At 39.0% G+C, this 18751-nt stretch overlaps 1 protein-coding gene across 1 annotated transcript; it reads right to left on the reverse strand.

The window, feature by feature from the left end:
• Window positions 1-13188: 13188 nt before the first annotated feature.
• Window positions 13189-18022, reverse strand: LOC104214635 (branched-chain-amino-acid aminotransferase 2, chloroplastic-like). The gene is made up of 9 exons (XM_009764337.2): window positions 17885-18022; window positions 17643-17814; window positions 15367-15543; window positions 14754-14885; window positions 14543-14641; window positions 14340-14456; window positions 13906-14001; window positions 13710-13822; window positions 13189-13623 (listed from the first exon to the last, which is right to left on the reverse strand). The coding sequence occupies exons 1-9, from the start codon at window positions 17977-17979 to the stop codon at window positions 13509-13511; spliced, it is 1116 nt and encodes a 371-aa protein (XP_009762639.1). The 5' UTR covers window positions 17980-18022; the 3' UTR covers window positions 13189-13508.
• Window positions 18023-18751: the final 729 nt, after the last annotated feature.

Raw genomic sequence — 18751 nt, forward strand, 5'->3', positions numbered from 1 at the left:
AAAAGCATTGCGGTCGTGTTGCTGCCAGCGCGGACCGGCTGCAACATCTGAACCTGTATATTTTTTTCTAAGTCCAAGACCTCCCAGGCCCCATTCAAAACTCACCCGAGCCCTCGGGGCTCCAAACCCAACATGCACACAACCTTAAAACTATCTTACGGACTTACTCGTGCGATCAAATCGCCAAAATAACATCATATACATAGGATCAAGCCTCAAACACATGATTTTCTTTCTTCAACTTTCATAACTCAAATTCTCCATTTTTAGTCCGAAACACGTCATATGACGTCCGTTTTTAGCCAAACTTTACAGATAGTGCTTAACACATATTTAAGACTTGTACCGGGCGTCGGAACCAAAATACGAGCCCGATACCTATATTTTCTAACCCCTTTTTCATTTCAAATTTTCATATCAAATTTCAGAAAAACAATTTCTTTCAAAAATTCATTTCTCGGGCTTGGGACCTCAGAATTTGATTCCGGGCACACGCCCAAGTCCCATATTTTTCTACGGACCCTCCGGGACCGTCGAATCACAGGTCCGGGTCCGTTTACCCAAAATGTTGACCGAAGTCAACATTATGCATATTAATACCAAAATTCATCAAATGTTTCACATAATTCACATATTCTAACATAAAAACTTTCCGGCTACGCGCCCGAACTGCGCACGCCAATCGAGGCAACTAAAAGCGAGGTTTTCAAGGCCTCGAAAGCGCGGAACAAGGAAGAACTACGGTGATGACCCTTCGGGTTGTCATATTCTCCACCTCTAAAACAACCGTTTGTCCTCGAACGGACAAAAGAAAGAAGTACCTGAGTCGGGAAATAAATGAGGATAACGGCTCCGCATATCGGACTCGGACTCCCAAGTCGATGCCTTAGGAGGCTGACCTCTCCACTGAACACGCACCAAAGGAAAACTCTTCGACCTCAACTGTCGAACCTGCCAGTCTAGAATAGCCACCGGCTCCTCCTCATATGACAGATCCTTGTCCAATTGGACAGTGCTGAAATCTAACACGTGCGATGGATCTTCGCGATACTTCCGGAGCATAGATACATGAAACACGGGATGCACAGCTGACAAGCTAGGTGGAAAGGCAAGTCTATAAGCCACCTCTCCCACACGATCAAGAATCTCAAATGGACCGATGAACCTAGGGCTGAGCTTGCCCTTCTTCCCAAATCTCATCACGCCCTTCATAGGCGATACACGGAGCAATACCCGCTCACCAACCATGAAAGCAACATCTCTGACCTTGCGGTCTGCATAACTCTTCTGTCTAGACTGAGTTGTACGAAGTCTATCCTGAATAATCCTGACCTTGTCCAAAGCTTCCTGAACCAGATCCGTACCCAATAATCGAGCCTCTCCCGGCTCAAACCATCCAACTGGAGACCGACATCGCCTACCATACAACGCCTCATACGGAGCCATCTGAATGCTGGACTGGTAGCTGTTGTTATAGGCGAACTCTGCTAAAGGCAAAAACTGGTCCCACGAGCCTCCAAAATCAATGACACAAGCTCGGAGCATGTCCTCAAGAATCTGAATAGTCCTCTCGGACTGACCATCCGTCTGGGGATGAAATGTTGTACTCAACTCAACCTCGGTGCCCAACTCTCGCTGAACCGCTCTCCAGAAATGCGAGGTAAACTGCGTACCCCGATCCGAAATGATAGATAGCGGCACCCCATGAAGGCGAACAATCTCCCTGATATAAATCTCGGCTAACCTTTCGGACGAATAGGTGGCTGCAACAGGAACAAAATGCGCTGACTTGGTCAGCCTATCAACAATGACCCAAACTGCATCAAACTTTTTCCGAGTCATCGGAAGTCCAGTAACGAAATCCATCGTAATCCTCTCCCACTTCCACTCGGGAAGTGCAATCCTCTAAAATAGACCACCGGGTCTTTGATGCTCGTACTTAACCTGCTGACAATTCAAACACCGAGCCACATGTACTACGATGTCTTTCTTCATCTTACGCCACCAATAGTGCTGCCTCAGATCCTGATACATCTTCGCGGCGCCCGGGTGAATAGAATACCGAGAACTGTGGGCCTCCGCTAAGATCAACTCTCGAATCCCATCAACATTGGGCACACAAACTTGCCCCTGCAATCTCAATACACCATCATCATCTAAGGTTACTTTCTTGGCACCACCACGCTGCACCGTGTCTCTCAAGACACACAAATGGGGATCCTCAAACTGTCGCTCGCGGATACGCTCTAATAGTGAGGAACGAGCAACCGTGCAAGCTAACACTCTGCTAGGCTCAGAAATATCCAACCTCACAAGACGATTGGCCAAGGCCTGAACATCCAAAGCAAGCGATCTCTGGCTGACTGGAATATAAGCAAGACTACCCATGCTGGCGGACTTCCTGCTCAATGCATCGGCCACCACATTGGCCTTCCCCGGGTGGTATAAGATAGTAACATCATAATCCTTTAGCAACTCTAACCACCTCCTCTGCCTCAAATTCAACTCTTTCTGCTTGAACAGATACTGAAGACTCTTGTGATCAGTGTAAACCTCACACGTCACGCCATATAAGTAATGCCTCCAGATCTTCAAGGCATGAACAATGGCTGCCAACTCGAGATCATGAACCGGATAATTCTTCTCGTGGATCTTCAACTGCCTCGAAGCATAAGCAATGACTTTGCCTTCCTGCATCAACACTGCACCAAGCCCAATACGAGACGCATCACAATAGACCGTATATGGCCCTGAACCTGTGGGCAAAACCAATACTGGTGCCGTAGTCAGAGCCGTCTTGAGCTTCTGAAAGCTCGCCTCACACTCGTCCGACCACCTGAACTGGACACCCTTCTGGGTCAATCTGGTCATAGGGGCTGCAATGGATGAAAACCCCTCTACGAACCGACGGTAGTAACCTGCTAACCCCAGGAAACTCCGAATATCCGTAGTTGAAGCTGGTCGAGGCCAGTTCTTGACTGCCTCTATCTTCTTCGGGTCTACCTGAATACCTGCTGCTGATACGACATGACCCAGGAATGCGACCGAACTCAACCAAAACTCGCACTTTGAGAACTTAGCATACAACTGACTATCCTTTAGGGTCTGAAGGACCACTCTGAGGTGCTGCTCATGCTCCTCCTGACTGCGGGAGTATATAAGAATATCGTCAATGAAGACTATCACGAACAAGTCCAAATAAGGTCTGAACACTCGGTTCATCAACTCCATAAACGTTGCTGGGGCATTAGTCAATCCAAATGACATGACCAAAAACTCATAGTGCCCATACCAAGTGCGAAATGCTGTCTTGGGGACATCAGACGCCCTAATCCTCAGCTGGTGGTAGCCAGATCTCAAATCTATCTTTGAAAATACCCTCGCACCCTGAAGCTGGTCAAATAAATCATCAATCCTCGGCAGTGGATACTTATTCTTAATTGTAACCTTGTTCAATTACCGGTAATCGATGCACATTCTCATCGAACCATCCTTTTTCTTAACAAACAACACTGGCGCACCCCAAGGTGAAACACTAGGTCTAATGAAACCTTTCTCAAGCAAATCCTGCAGTTGTTCCTTTAACTCTTTCAACTCCGGCGGGGCCATACGATATGGAGGGATAGAAATGGGCTGAGTGCCCGGGGCCAGATCAATACAAAAGTCGATATCCCTGTCGGGCGGCATACCCGGCAAGTCTGAAGGGAAAACCTCAGGAAACTCCCGAACAACGGGCATAGAATCAATAGAAGGGGCCTCCGCGCTAAAATCGCGAACATACGCCAAGTAGGCCAAACATACCTTCTCGACCATACGCCGAGCTTTCACATACGAGATAACACTGCAGGTACAATGACCAGAAGTCCCTCTCCACTCTAAACGGGGTAAATCCGGTAAGGCTAAGGTCACGGTCTTGGCATGGAAATCCAAGATAGCATGGTACGGGGATAACCAATCCATCCCCAATATAACATCAAAGTCGACCATGTCCAAAAGCAACAAATTAACACGGGTCTCAAGACCCCCAAACACTACGATACAATAACGATGAACTTGGTCGACCATAATAGAATCACCCACCGGTGTTGACACATAAACAGGAATACTCAACGAGTCACTAGGCATAACCAAATAGGGTGCAAAATAGGACGACACATATGAATACGTAGATCCGGGATCAAATAGCACAGAAGCATCCCTATCACAGACCAGAATAGTACCTATAATCACAGCATCTGATGACTCAGCCTCTGGCCTGGCTGGCAAAGCATAACAACGGGGCTGGGCCCCACCTCCCTGAATCATATCCCTGGGACGATCTGTTGCTGGTTGACCCCTACCTCTAGCGGTCTGAGCTCCACCTCTACGACCTCTACCTCCACCTCTATGTCCTCTACCCCCGCCTCTAGCTGGCTGGGCAGGCTGTGGGGCAACTGGTGCCTGGATCATCGGGCGAGGATCCTGCTGCTACGAGCTACTGGAAGCTCGAGGGTAATATCAGGCAATGTGACTCACATCGCCGCAAGTATAACAAGCCATCGGCTGTTGAGAATAACGAAGTGGTGGTGCACTGATAGGTGCTGATGGTGAACTAAAGAGCTGCTGGTCAGAACACTGCGGCTGAGAACCACGACCACCTAATGTACCATGAGAAGCCTGGAGAGCTGACTGAAAGGGCCTCGAAGGATGGCCTATACCATAGGAATCCCTACCTCCAGACGAGGTACCACTGAATCTACCCGAATGACGGGGCATATTATCAGACCCATGACCACCTCCCTGAGCAAGTGCCATCTCTATCCGGCGGCCACCATCTGCCGCCTCCTGAAATGAAATCTCACTACCAGCACTCATGGCCATCTGAACACGGATCGGCTGGGCCAACCCATCAATAAACCTCCGCAACCTCTCTCTATCGGTGGGGAGTATCACAATGGCATGACGAGCAAGATCAATGAACTGGGTCTCATACTGGGTGACCGTCATAGGACCCTGCTGGAGACGCTCAAACTGCCTGCGAAGAGCATCTCGCTGAGTAACTGGAAGAAACTTCCCCGGAAATAACTCTGAAAACTGATCCCAGGTCAATGATGGTGACCCTGCTGGCCAGGCTAAATAGAAATCCCTCCACCAAGTCTTGGCGGATCCTGCCAGGCGAAAAGTGGCGAAGTCGACCCCATTGGTCTCTATAATGCCCATAGTCCGTAGAACCTCATGACAGTTGAATATGAAATCCTGAGCATCCTCTGAGGGGGTGCCACTATATGTGGTTGTGAAGAGCTTGGTGAAACGATCAAGCCTCCACAAAGCATCCGCGGACATAGCCACACCATCGCTGGACTGAGCCGCAATACCTGGCTGGGCTGCCACAGCTGGCTGAACTGCCACGGCTGGCTGAACTGCTGGAACCTGAGCCTGAGGAGCTACCGGCTCTAGAGTACGAGTATCGGGAGTCTGAACTCCTCCCCCAGCCTTAGATGTGGCTGGAGCTACGGGAAGCAAACCCGCTCTAGAAATGCCCTCCATAAAGCCTACCAGTCGGACCAAAGCGTCCTGAAGCACTAGAGTGGCTATGAAACCCTCTGGGACCTGAGCTGGGCCCACTGAAATAGCTGGGACCGGAACCTCCTCCTCAAAATCGACCTGAGGCTCCGTCGCTGGAAACGCTGCTCGGGGCTGAGCTCTGCCCCGGCCTCGGCCTCTAGCACGGCCTCGGCCTCGCCCTCTGCCCCTAATAGGGGCTGTTGCTGGGGGCTCAGGCTGTTGTGCGGTAGAAGAGGAAGCACGTGTCCTCGCCATTTACGAAAGAACAGAGTGGAAGGACAATCAGTACTTGAGAAATAGAATCGCACGACAAGAATGAACAAGGTGAAGTTTTCCTAACTCAATAGCCTCTGCGGGATAAATACAGACGTCTCGTACCGATCCCTCAGACTCTACTGAGCTTGTCCGTGAGTTGTGAGACCTAAGTAACCTAGTGCTCTAATACCAACTTGTCACGACCCGGATTTTCCACCATCGGGTGTCGTGATGGCACCTACTATCGGAGCTAGGCAAGCCAAATATTTAAAACACTTTTCCTGCTTTCTCTCAAACAATATAATAAATGAGACAAGATTTAAGCGGAAGACTTTAAATCTAAAGCAACTGAAAACCAAAAGTGCGGAAGTTTAATACACATCACTACCCAAGGTCTGGTGTCACTAGCTCACGGACTACTACAGAATACTACAAATAATGTCTGAAAGGAAATACATCATGTTTGTCTGATACAAGATGAACAACGAAAAATATGGAAAGGGACTTCGGCCTGCGAACGCCAGCTAGGCTACCTCGAGAGTCCCTGGACTGAAGATAGCTCCCAGAAATCCTACTGCTGTGGTCCGTAAGCTGCTCTCTGATCTGTGCACAAAAATGCACAGAGTGTAGCATCAGCACAACCGAACCCATGTGTTGGTAAGTGTCTGGCCTAACCCCGGCGAAGTAGTGACGAGTCTAGACAGTACCTACCACGATTAACCTGTACAGATATATATACAACAAGTGCAAGAAAAAAATAACAAGATAATACAAAGTAAAACTGGGAGGGGACATGCTATCGGGGAGTAACAGATAAAAATGAAATATTGGAAATAAGCAGAAGAGACTCTGGTTCCCATGATATATATATATATATATATATATATATATATATATATATATAAGTGGACGGCATGCCACACGATCCCATAATATCATATTTAAGTGGACGGCGTGCCACACGATCCCATAATATCATATATAAGTGGACGGCGTGCCACACGATCCCATAATATCATATATAAGTGGACGGCGTGCCACACGATCCCATAATATCATATATAAGTGGACGGCGTGCCACACGATCCCATAATATCATATATAAGTGGACGGCGTGCCACACGATCCCATAATATAGTTCATAATATCTGACTTCATATAGTAGACCCCTTCAGGGGAGAATAACAAGTCAATACCTTTAACCCGACAAGGGTACAGTTAACAGCCCAAAATATCACGACAAGGGAGAATATATATATCAGTCTACACATCCTGGCAAGGGAGTATTCACAACACATTCTCCTTTTTAAATCCATTCTTCCTCAACTAACACATTCATGTTCGAGCTAACGCTCCAAAAGTACACCAATCACAATTTTACCTCAACCGTTCACATTATATGAAACTCATCAAATAAACAAGGAGCTTGTGTCACATTATTCGAATTAAAAGCAATCAAGACTCATGGTCATGCTAGACTCCGGTGCATAGATAACCGTCACCATGCCTATACACCGTACTCCACATTAGCAAGTAGCAAATATCATCCTAATCCTATTCCCTCAAGCCAAAGTTAGAACAAACACTTACCTCGAATGCTCCAAACTCAACTCACGCTTCTAGTATAGCTTTACCTCTTGATTCCACCACCAATCCGCTCGAATCTAGTCATAAGTTACTTAATCACATTAATAATTACTAAATGAATCATCCCCAATGCATGAAAATAGATTTTTCAAGGTTTTTCCCAAAAAGGTCAAAAATACCCCCGGACCCACGTGGTCGAAACTCGAGGTTCGGACCAAAACCCGGTTACTCATTCCCCCATGAATCCAAATATATGATTTGTTTTTAAATCGGACCCCAAATTGAGGTCCAACTTCTCAATTTGTAGAAAACCTAGGTTCTACCCAAAACACCCAATTTTCCCCATGAAAATCTTTGATTTGAAGTTGAAATTATGTTAAAAGATATTAAGGAATAAAGAAATTAAGTTAGAAATCACTTACCAATCGTTTTGAAGAAGAAAAGTTGTTTGGAAAATCGCCTCTTAGGTTTTGGGTTTTTGAAAAAATGGAAAAATGACTAAAAATCCCTAATTTATACATTTTTCTGGGGGCTGGCGCGGACCGCACAGAAATGTACCGCGGCCGCGCCGAGGGAAGGGAGAAGTGGGATCTCTCTGAACCCACCCAGCGTGGACCGCACTGATTTGGTGCGTGGCCGCGCTGGTCGACCCTCTGAACCCCCACTACGCGGACCGCACAGAAAAGCACCGCGGCCGCATGGCTTCCAGCGCGGACCGCGCGGAAATGGCCGCGGCCGCGCTGGGCCTGCAGCATCTGAACCTGTATATTTTTTTCTAAGTCCAAGACCTCCCGGGCCCCATTCAAAACTCACCCGAGCCCTCGGGGCTCCAAACCCAACATGCACACGACCTTAAAAACATCTTACGGATTTACTCGTGCGATCAAATCGCCAAAATAACATCATATACATAGGATCAAGCCTCAAACACATTATTTTCTTTCTTCAACTTTCATAACTCAAATTCTCCATTTTTAGTCCGAAACACGTCATATGACGTCCGTTTTTAGCCAAACTTTACAGATAGTGCTTAACACATATTTAAAACTTGTACCGAGCGTCGGAACCAAAATACGAGCCCGATACCTATATTTTCTAACCCCTTTTTCATTTCAAATTTTCATATCAAATTTCAGAAAAACAATTTCTTTCAAAAATTTCTTTCTCGGGCTTAGAACCTCAGAATTTGATTCTGGGCACACGCCCAAGTCCCATATTTTCCTACGGACCCTCCGGGACCGTCGAATCACAGGTCCGAGTCCGTTTACCCAAAATGTTGACCGAAGTCAACATTATGCATATTAATACCAAAATTCATCAAATGTTTCTCATAATTCACATATTCTAACATCAAAACTTTTCGGCTACGCGCCCGAACTGTGCACACCAATTGAGGCAACTAAAAGCAAGGTTTTCAAGGCCTCGAAAGCGCGAAACAAGGAAGAACAACGGTGATGACCCTTCGGGTCGTCACACTTTCACGTCGACATCATGTTCCATTTGAATACCATCATCACATGTCATTGTGGGCTTATTTGCTTTAATCTAGTCAGAAATCTTCTTAAAGTTTTCATTGATCAATGTTCTTAAAGACGTGAACTCTCCCATCACCTAATCAAAACATAAATAAATTAGATAGGTGTTGGAAAAATATATGAATGTTAATTGACAAAACTGTAATGTTTACTAATGGCAGACAAAACTCACGTAGTCTTTGAATGAATTTAGATTATTCCTCAAAGAAGATACTTCATCTGCTTTAGAATCTGCCTGCTTCTTATGATGCAACACATTTTGATTGACTTCAGATATACCAGCATCAGGAGTCTTGGGTTTATTCTCTGCCTCTGAGTGATCTATAATTTGCTATTTGCGCTTCTTGTGGGGCGGAGATGAAGAAGGTCCAACACTTGCATCATATTTCTTCTTAGGCTGAAGAAGCGGTGTAGGACTAAAGTCATCTTAATCATCTGCATGCTTGTCTGAATGAGTATTGGTAGGACTGGTATCTACCTCAACGCCTCCAAGAGGAATCTGAATAACAGCAAGCTCTACATCACTTGGTTGGATGTCGTTGTAAACAATCTGAAAATAAAAAATTGTATGTTATATCCAACATATATTTACTTTTGATCACTGTATTGAAATGTATATTGTGTGCAACTATAAGCTATATGCAAATGGAAATTATAGTTTGTATGCAGATGAATGGTGTACTGCATATGAAAAATCTAGGTTGTATTTAGATGTATATTGTATACATATATATGTTGTATGTAAATTATAATGTATGTATCTGTATGGAACTGTTGATTGTATACAACTTGAAAATACAGTACATATTTAGATGTATGTTATATGCAGAATACACTATACTTAGCAAATATTGTATGCAAAATCAAATTTCAGACAACTTATGAAATAGTAATTTACCATGTTTCCCTGGTCTTTGAACATGTCGTTCACCAGATAAGCATAAGTTGGTTGGTTAACAATGGTTCTTCAATTGAGTAATCTGGGTACCCGATTACCAAGGCGCTTTGCAATTTTGGGGTCAACCTTTGAACAACACTCATAAAACCAAACTTGCATGGCGAGAGGCATATCAGCAATCCTATAATACTTCTTGTGATAATCCATTTTCTTACTAATAGATGTAATAAGGTTACTGAATGAAAACGTACCCCAAGAATAATCAGAGTATCTCCCGCTCTCGACCAAGTCAAAATGTAGCCGTGGGATGGTCTTGGTTTTCTTCTCTAATGAGAATATCCATGTGTGTATGAGATACAACAATACTATCTTGATGGCATCCCCATCGTTGTCATCACCCCATTTCTTTTCATCAAAGCACGCCAACAAAGCTTCCTTTTTAACCAACTTTGCACCGCCAAAGTATCTCTGAATAATACGGTTGGGGACCTTTGTGTTGAACTTAAATTCATGTGGATCACCAACACATTTGAGACCGGTGACGAGCGCAAACTCCCTGATTGAGAAGGAAATTGGTGTACCATTTATATGTATTGAAAATACGTCATCAGTACTTCCTTCTAACTGCAAAACCATGAGCACCTGAAGAGTTGATATTGTACCTCAAACTGATCCATATCAAGGAGACTTCCAAAATAAGTAGAACTTAATAGTTTATACTGTTCTGGAGTAAGCTTTTCTTTGAGATCAGATACTATGTTTGTGTTTGTATATGACAAATATGTGGTGATAAACTTGGCGGGTGTTTCACAAATAGTTTAATTTCATGTATACAAACAAGAATTTAAAAAAGGTTTCATATTCATCATCAATACATAAACTCATTAAATGTTATGAATACATATAAATACAACTAGATATAGTTAAATATTAAAATACATATTCATACCATTGAGTACAAAACAGTGAATATCTACATACAGTATGCAGGGAAAACTGTAATAAGTACGGAAATACAGTGAATGTAAATTTGAATACAACTAAATACATTTAAATACAACATATAATAACCAAGTAATCACAACTCAGTTAATGACATTGTAAATGTGTAAATGAGTTCTGGATTGTTTTAATACTTATGAATACAACTAAATACATATGAATACACCAATATACAACTAAATACATACTTATGAATACATCAATGTACCCCTAAATAACATCAACAACTTTGAATGCATATTGATACAATAACAATTACCTTTTCATGTCGTGTATCCGAGGTTTTTTTGGCATCAACTTCCTTAACCTTGACACATGAAGAATTATTCATAGGTTTTTTTCTCTTTATCGCAACTGGAATCTTTGTTTCTTTTGAAGATTTCTCAACTTGGACTTCTTTCGATTTGTCATTGAGTAATTTAGTTCTTCTCTCTGAAGCTGTAGTTGCTGATACACTTGCAAATTTTGACTCCGCTTGAGTTATTTGCAATGAGAAAGAGGGCCCATCAAAATTGAGAATTTTGGTGGGTATACCTCTGGTTACCATCTTGTGTGACGTTGAATCCGACATTGGAGAGAAAAACGAAAGTTTTCTGTTGAGTAAACAATAACAATGGTTATTGTTTAAGAAGCAAACAAAAATCTGTATCAAAATCGAAGAAGCTAAATACTTATCGCAAGAACTTGTATCAAGAAAAAAAACACGATTTTAAAGAGAAACTAACTAGGGAGTGATAATGAGGGAGATCTAACGAATTTGGGTGGGAGAAGAAGTCTGAATCGTGGTTTTGTGGGATAAGAGAGAAAAGTGTATGCAAAGAGAGAGAACGTGGTTTGTGAAATTTACTGTGATTATGTGAGAGAAAATCTGAAAAAGAATAGAAAAAAATATTAATTAGTGTATATGGTGCCTTAAGTGTATGATGTAACTATAATTAGATATTTTGCTATAAAGGGTAAAAGGTAGCTATATAATATAATTTTTTAAAATAATATTTATTTAAAATAAATAAGGTATTAAGCTTTTCTATAGGGCGTAAAATTTCCAATTAAAATTGCCTTAACAGGCATTTAGAGTAGATTTCCCAGAAGAGAAAAGGTTTATAGCATGAGTGCCCCGCGTACGGGCCAATAGCTATCTTTCGGCCCAGTGTCACTTTACGTTACATGCCCAATTCAATAGGTACCTATGGTACCGTGTCATTGAGTGGGTGACGTACACAAATAGCCTTTAAAATGGATAGTCTTGGATTTTTGTGCCTTATACCTCATGGGCAAAACTTCAATATTAACAAATCTTACCACTCTCTAATACTTTTAACTTTTTACCTTGAAGTACTGCTCATAGAACAAATGGGAGTTAAAAATTAAACCACCTCGAAAAGTATCATATTTTGTAATTTTTAATCATTGAGCGACCTAAAGCCCAACTGCTTGGTCCGCTTTGGACTTGTGGAAATGACACCAGGTAGTCACTTTTAAGCATGATATTTAAAATATATTCACAGTTTACAATATATTAAAGATTAGCCAATTTTGCTCAAACTTTAAAATACAATGCCCTGGAGTCAAAACCTCGAAATACAAACTTCAGGACATTGTATCCTAAAGTTCGAAATTTGTGTCCAGAAGTTCGAATCTTATGTTCTAAATTTTAAATTAGTAATTCAGAAATTCAGGACACTTAGTCCTGAATTTCAAATTAACAACTCAAAAATTTAGGACAGTAAGTCCTAAATTTCAAAATTCATGATACTTAGTCCTAAAGTTTGGATGAATTGGTTAAGCTTTAAATACATTATAAATTATAAATATATTTTAAATAGTGGGCTTAAAAGTGACTATTACTGCACTTCGCCCTTGGACTTCCGCATAAGTTTGGTTTCTATGTCGTCTCCCTCCTCATATATTTCGTAGTGAAAAGAAAAAAGAAAAGATTCCGATAGATAAAGATTTTCCATTCACTTGGTACTTATCCAATTCGACTATTAGAGATGCTGACATTGAGTTCTCAACAATATGATTCTTTGATATTTCAAATAGCGGGCTTAAAAGTGACTATTACTGCGCTTCACCCTTTGGACTTCCGCGTAAGTTTGGTTTCTGTGTCGTCCCCCTCCTCATATATTTCGTAGTGAAAAGAAAAAAGAAAAGATTCTGATAGATAAAGATTTTCCATTTACTTGTACTTATCCAATTCGACTATCAGATGGCATTGAGTTCTCAACAATATGATTCTTTGATATTTTAAATAGCGGGCTTAAAAGTGATTATTACTGCACCTCGCCCTTTGAACTTCCGCATAAGTTTGGTTTCTATGCCGTCCCCCTCCTCATATATTTCGTAGTGAAAAGAAAAAAGAAAAGATTCTGATAGATAAAGATTTTCCATTTACTTGGTACTTATCCAATTCGACTATTACAGATGCTGGCATTAGTTGAGAGACATATTGATATACACATTGAATTCTTGCAACATGAGTCAAACTCACAGGTTTCACTTGATAAGGTGGTGAAATACAAAAAAGTTAAGAGATGCATTGATATATTTATTGAACTGACGCGACAAACAGGACTGGAACTCACAGCATCCACTTGACAGGACAGTGAACACTTGTTAAACTAGCTATAGCAAAGCAAAGCACTCTCTCAATCTTTTATTTATTTCAAAGGTCAATAGATCGAATCTCATTTAACCTCAACAATCCAATTCCTCTTATCCTCAATAGTGCCTCTTTGAATCCCCACCAGCCTCGAGTTCAATTGCTGGCTTATCATTTCTGAACTTATCTTATATTCAATCCTGGACATATACATTTCAAAATTAAGGATTAAACTTTTTGGATGAAGTCCAAGTTATGAAATTTGTAAATTAACGAAATAACTTACTTTTTACCCTTGTAAGTAATATTTTCTACAACAGCAACACCAAGTGCAGTTCCCGTACAGAACACTTCATCAGCTGTTATCAATTCCTCTGCTTCAATCGCGCGTTCTTCGACCTAGAGAGGAATTTGATTAATCACTTAAAAACCCTTTATTTTTTCTCGGATCAAGTTGTTTATTTTAATTATTTTCTTATAACCTGGTATCCAAGATCATGTGCAATGTCTATGACACTTTTCTTCGTAACTCCTTCAAGAATAGTTCCATTTGCCTTTGGAGTTGAAATGACTTTTCCCTGTGAAGATGTTAAAAATGGTGAAAGATTAAGTAATTTTCATATACAATAAATAATAATAAAAAGTTAGATTGACTACGCGGTGTTAAAAAAAATTAAATTATGATGAATTGTTCAAACATTAAATTCGTTAGTCAGTCTCATCTAAGTACATCTTAAAATAAAATAATATAAAAATTTATGAAGTTGATCCCACTTTACACATGGGAAATTTATTTCTATACGTAAGAGATCTATCTTTTACACATAAGAGATCTAAAAAAGTCATTTTCTTAATTTTAAAATTGTAAAGAGGCATGTACAAATAGCACTAAAAACATATGTTAGCATGTATATACCTTGACTAGAAAAATATTAGAGGAAGAGGCCTCTTCAATATATTTGTTATTTACTGAATCGAGGTACAATACATCAGTGAATCCTTTCCCTTTTGCATTTCTCATGGCTTTCATCACCTATATTTACAAAAATAGAATGTGCTTAATTATACTCATGAATATACATAAGTTTTCAATAATCACAAAACAAAATCATTATTTACCGGGGCATAATTAGTAATGCTTTTGATTCCACCAGCTCCTCCCAAGGCTGAACGATGAAATTCTTCCTCAACATATAAGGAGAGTGCTCCTGTTCCATCCTATATCCAAAGTGTGACGAATTTGTTTGACTCCTTTTGCTTAGAATATTTTTCAGAACAACTTTTTAAAAAGAAAAAAAAGAAAAAGGGTAATCGATTTGACTAAACGTACCTTGAAATAGTTTCCAACAGGACAAGAATAGACAAGGAATGTGTATTCAGGTGCTGGAGCAACTCCAAGTACAGCTCCACTTCCCATAAGCAGAGGTCGAAGATAAAGTGATCCTTTCCCAGCAGGAGGAATCTGCTCTTGTTTTAGGCACAAATAAAGTAAGTTTTTTTTAACAAGGACAACATGGTATTCATAAAGGTTCGGAGAAGGAGGGTCGCACCCTAAGGGATGTGATGGGGATAGCTTAGGGCGAATGTAGTGCATATTCGACGGGTTCAATTAAACCCATAATTTTTGACGGGGAGTAAAAATTTATTAAAATTGTAAAAATAGTAGATATGAACCCATAAATTTAAAAATATAATGGATTCAATGTTAAAAAATTTAAAAGTTGGACCCATAGGGTTTAAATCCTGGATCTGCCTCTGGGATAGCATACCATAATACAAACATTAGTGGTTGTTTCCACCGCTTAAACCGTGACCTATAGGTCACACGGAAACAACTTTATTGTTGCTCCAAGGTTCCCCTTCCATTTTTTTTTATGGAGACATTCATAATAAAAAATTAACATTTGATTAAAAAGAAGATTAATCAGAATAAGAATGATTACCCAACGCTTATTAGCCAAAGCTGTTTGCTTAACAGCATCCACAAATTGGTCTACGGATGGAAAAGGCATACACAATCTTTCAGCACCAATCTGCATTCGAATTGCGCTATCTTGCGGACGGAATAAGTAAATTCGTCCATCTTCTCTTCTATACGCTTTTGTGCCTTCAATTAAACCCTGTTGAAGTTGTAATTACATTAAGGCGTCGTTTGGTAGGATGCATTAGATAAGCTAATGCATGCATTAGCTTTGTGTATTAATAATACATTATTTGGTAGACATTTTGAACTTATGCATTAGTTATGCAAGCATTAGTTATACATCTTATTTGGTATTATTTTCTTATGCATAACTAATGCATAGAAAACAATGGTATTAGCAATGCACTGGGTTTTAATGCATGCATTAGCTTAGTTAAAGACAAAATTGACCTTCAAAATTTATGCTTGATTAAAATATGCTAGTTAATATATTAATGCAACTTCAAAATAATCCAAATAATGAGAAATAAAATTATATCCCTAGTAAATAAATAAATACTTAGCATATTTCCTTTTTTATAAATAAATATTTAATTTTATTTTACAATATAGGTAGACAAATAAAATGATTTTTTTTAAAACTTTTTCATATAAAAACATTTCTCAACATATGTTTCTTTTAAAAAGTTAGAGTGTGGGCTAGTTTTGAGGGTATTTTTTGTAAACAAACAATTCTTTTAGAAATTGTGCAATGCTTTAATACATCAAACCAAACAATAGATAAGAAATATGTCAGCATAACTAATACCAACATAACTAATGCAAGCATAACTAATACCAGCATTACTAATACATCCTATTCAGCATTATTCTTATGCACCCTACCAAACGATCCCTAAGTGGAAAGGTGGTAAGTGAGACTTTAAAGTGTAATCTAACAGTAGAAATTTGAATGACTTCAAAGTATAACGAGAAGAGTAAACTTGAAATATTTTGTATATATAGTACAAACTTTTGTTTAACTCTTTTTGCTATTTTATTTTATACTATATTTGAAAACAAAAATTCCGCTAAAATTAATTTAAGTGTACAAGTTATTATGTTCCATAAAAAAATATTTTTTGGTTGGTTGGATATGGAATTTCTTAGGGGTAATAACAAAAGATTGATCCTAAGACAAACTTTCTAGCCGTTGGCAGCTTTTCCCCACTATGCTGGATAGTTTTGCTTACTTGCCTAACTATTTACCCTATTACTCCATTATAATTATAGTACTACAATAAAATACTAGTATACTTTTTTATTATATTATAATTTTTCTGCAATGCTTATTTCTTAGTGAAGCGTATTCACGGGATTATGCTACCAGTTTTTATTGGGTTATTTTTTAGGGCTTATTCACGTGAAGCATTTTTTTAAATTTAAAAAAAAAAAAAAAAAGCATATCACGTGAATTTACCGGCCCTATTATTTGGGTGAATAAGTATAAGCCGAAAAATGAGCCTAGCTTCGGAAAATCATGTAGGTAACAATTACCCACTTAGACACTGTTTTGTGTATATTCAAAACAATAGGTAGGCACTCAACATCATATTCGAGCAATATATTTAGCAAATAGAAAAAATAATTGACTGATTAATTAATTGCTTTTTTCTTAACAAATGTATTCGGAAAAAATATGTTTGCTTAAGCCAATAGACTTTTATTAACAACTTGTAACTGATCATAATTGTAGACTTAGAAACTGAGACTGATACATAATCATCATTTAATAGTATATATTTTGCTTCAAATTCCTATTTAGAAATGAAAATTTGAAGATTAACATAATATGCGATTGATGTGCTTATTGAAGTTTTCTCCATACCTTATTGAAATGTCTCAAAACATATGAAGATTAACTCATTAAAGTACCAAGGAATTGACAGAATAAGACAAACTTTCACACAAGAGACTAATATCGAAATCAAAACCCAAAAGCTTTGCCCGAAACACTCCTACTCTGATGCTCCCTCCTTTTCAAAAGATTGTCTTACCTGGTTTGACTTGACACAAACTTTAATAAAAAAGGGATAATTTTTAAATAATGTGGTCTTAAATAAGTCATAACATTTGTGTTGTTATAAAACTTTTGAAACTTGTGGTCTGAATTCTGTCATAACATTTGTATGATTATTAGTGCTTTTAATTAAGGAAATATTGAAAGGTGTCAATCTTTCTGAAATACACTAACAAGAAAATAGTGTCAATCTTTTTGAAACAGGGGAGTATATATTTGCAAAGCATAAACTATACCTGTCCATAGTTCAAGATTCCAGCAGCGGGACTCAATTGAATATTTCCAAAAGGATTTAGTTGTCCTGGTTCAAAAATTCCATCTAAACAGCTTTTTGCTATAAACATATAATCAGTTGGGATAACCTTGAATCCCAAATTATCCCAATCAATCTCCTCAGACTCATATTCCCTGAAATCAATAAGACAACATAAATTAAACACTTTAATTTAACATGCTTGTTTTTTCAAAGGCAATTTACCTGTAAGTAGAAGGTTGGAAAGAAGTTGGAGATGGTGAAGAGAAGTGGGAATTGAGAGCAAATTGAGATGAAGAGACAATATGGTTAGAAGCCATTGCTGTGAAATAGAAGTGAGTTGTAGTGGGTGCTCTTTTGTTTGTTCATGCATATAAGCTGCTTCTGATATATATATAATTTATAAGTGAGTTGTAGTGTGTTCGAACCTTTTTTTTCTCTTTTTTTTTTATTCCTGTTTTAAATTGGACAGTGTTAGTTAACTAGCTACTTGTTAACTACCTCTATATATCTATATCTATATCTATACTATATTAAAAGTACGAAAGCCCTTAGTGAAATGTCGTTCGCTTTTTTTACCCTTTAAAAATAGAGCTCACACTAAGACAAAATAGTCATTTTATTATTTTTTCTAAAATTTAGGAATCTAAAATCAACTAAAATTATTGGTATTAATTATTTCCTTATATAAACAATGTAAAAAATTCTAATATTTAGGACTTTAAAAAAAATAATTTAGTACTTACATAGGTGTGCAAGCGTTTACATATTTAAGGAAAACTAGTCTTATGATACGCGCGTTGCGCGTGTAACCTATCTAAATGAGTAAAAACTTTTAAAATATTATATTTGAATTATAAAATAGAGTGTAAATTCCTGAAAAATATTTATGTATTTAATCGTAATTATATTTTTATTCACTAAGAATTTTTTTTCAAATAGTAAAAAAGTCTAATAGGTGAAAAATCATTCATGCGGGACACGTTCCCAAAACAAGGGCAAATGGAAATTCTTTGTAAATATTAAAGAAATAAGAATCTCTATATACCATTAACAAAATCTATGAAAATTATAATTTGATCCAATCTAGCT

Source organism: Nicotiana sylvestris, chromosome 4 (genome assembly GCF_000393655.2).
Source record: "Nicotiana sylvestris chromosome 4, ASM39365v2, whole genome shotgun sequence".
Lineage (NCBI taxonomy): Eukaryota > Viridiplantae > Streptophyta > Magnoliopsida > Solanales > Solanaceae > Nicotiana > Nicotiana sylvestris.

What these genes read in the sequence shown, in the direction of transcription:
- LOC104214635 (XM_009764337.2), bottom strand. Translation starts at nt 17,979, where the DNA reads ATGGCTTCTAACCATATTGTCTCTTCATCTCAATTTGCTCTCAATTCC. An exon ending in GAATCTTGAACTATGGACAG is followed by an intron (nt 15,544 to 17,642) that starts GTATAGTTTATG and finishes CAACTTCAACAG; the next exon opens with GGTTTAATTGAAGGCACAAA. An exon ending in GCATTACTAATTATGCCCCG is followed by an intron (nt 14,457 to 14,542) that starts GTAAATAATGAT and finishes TTGTAAATATAG; the next exon opens with GTGATGAAAGCCATGAGAAA.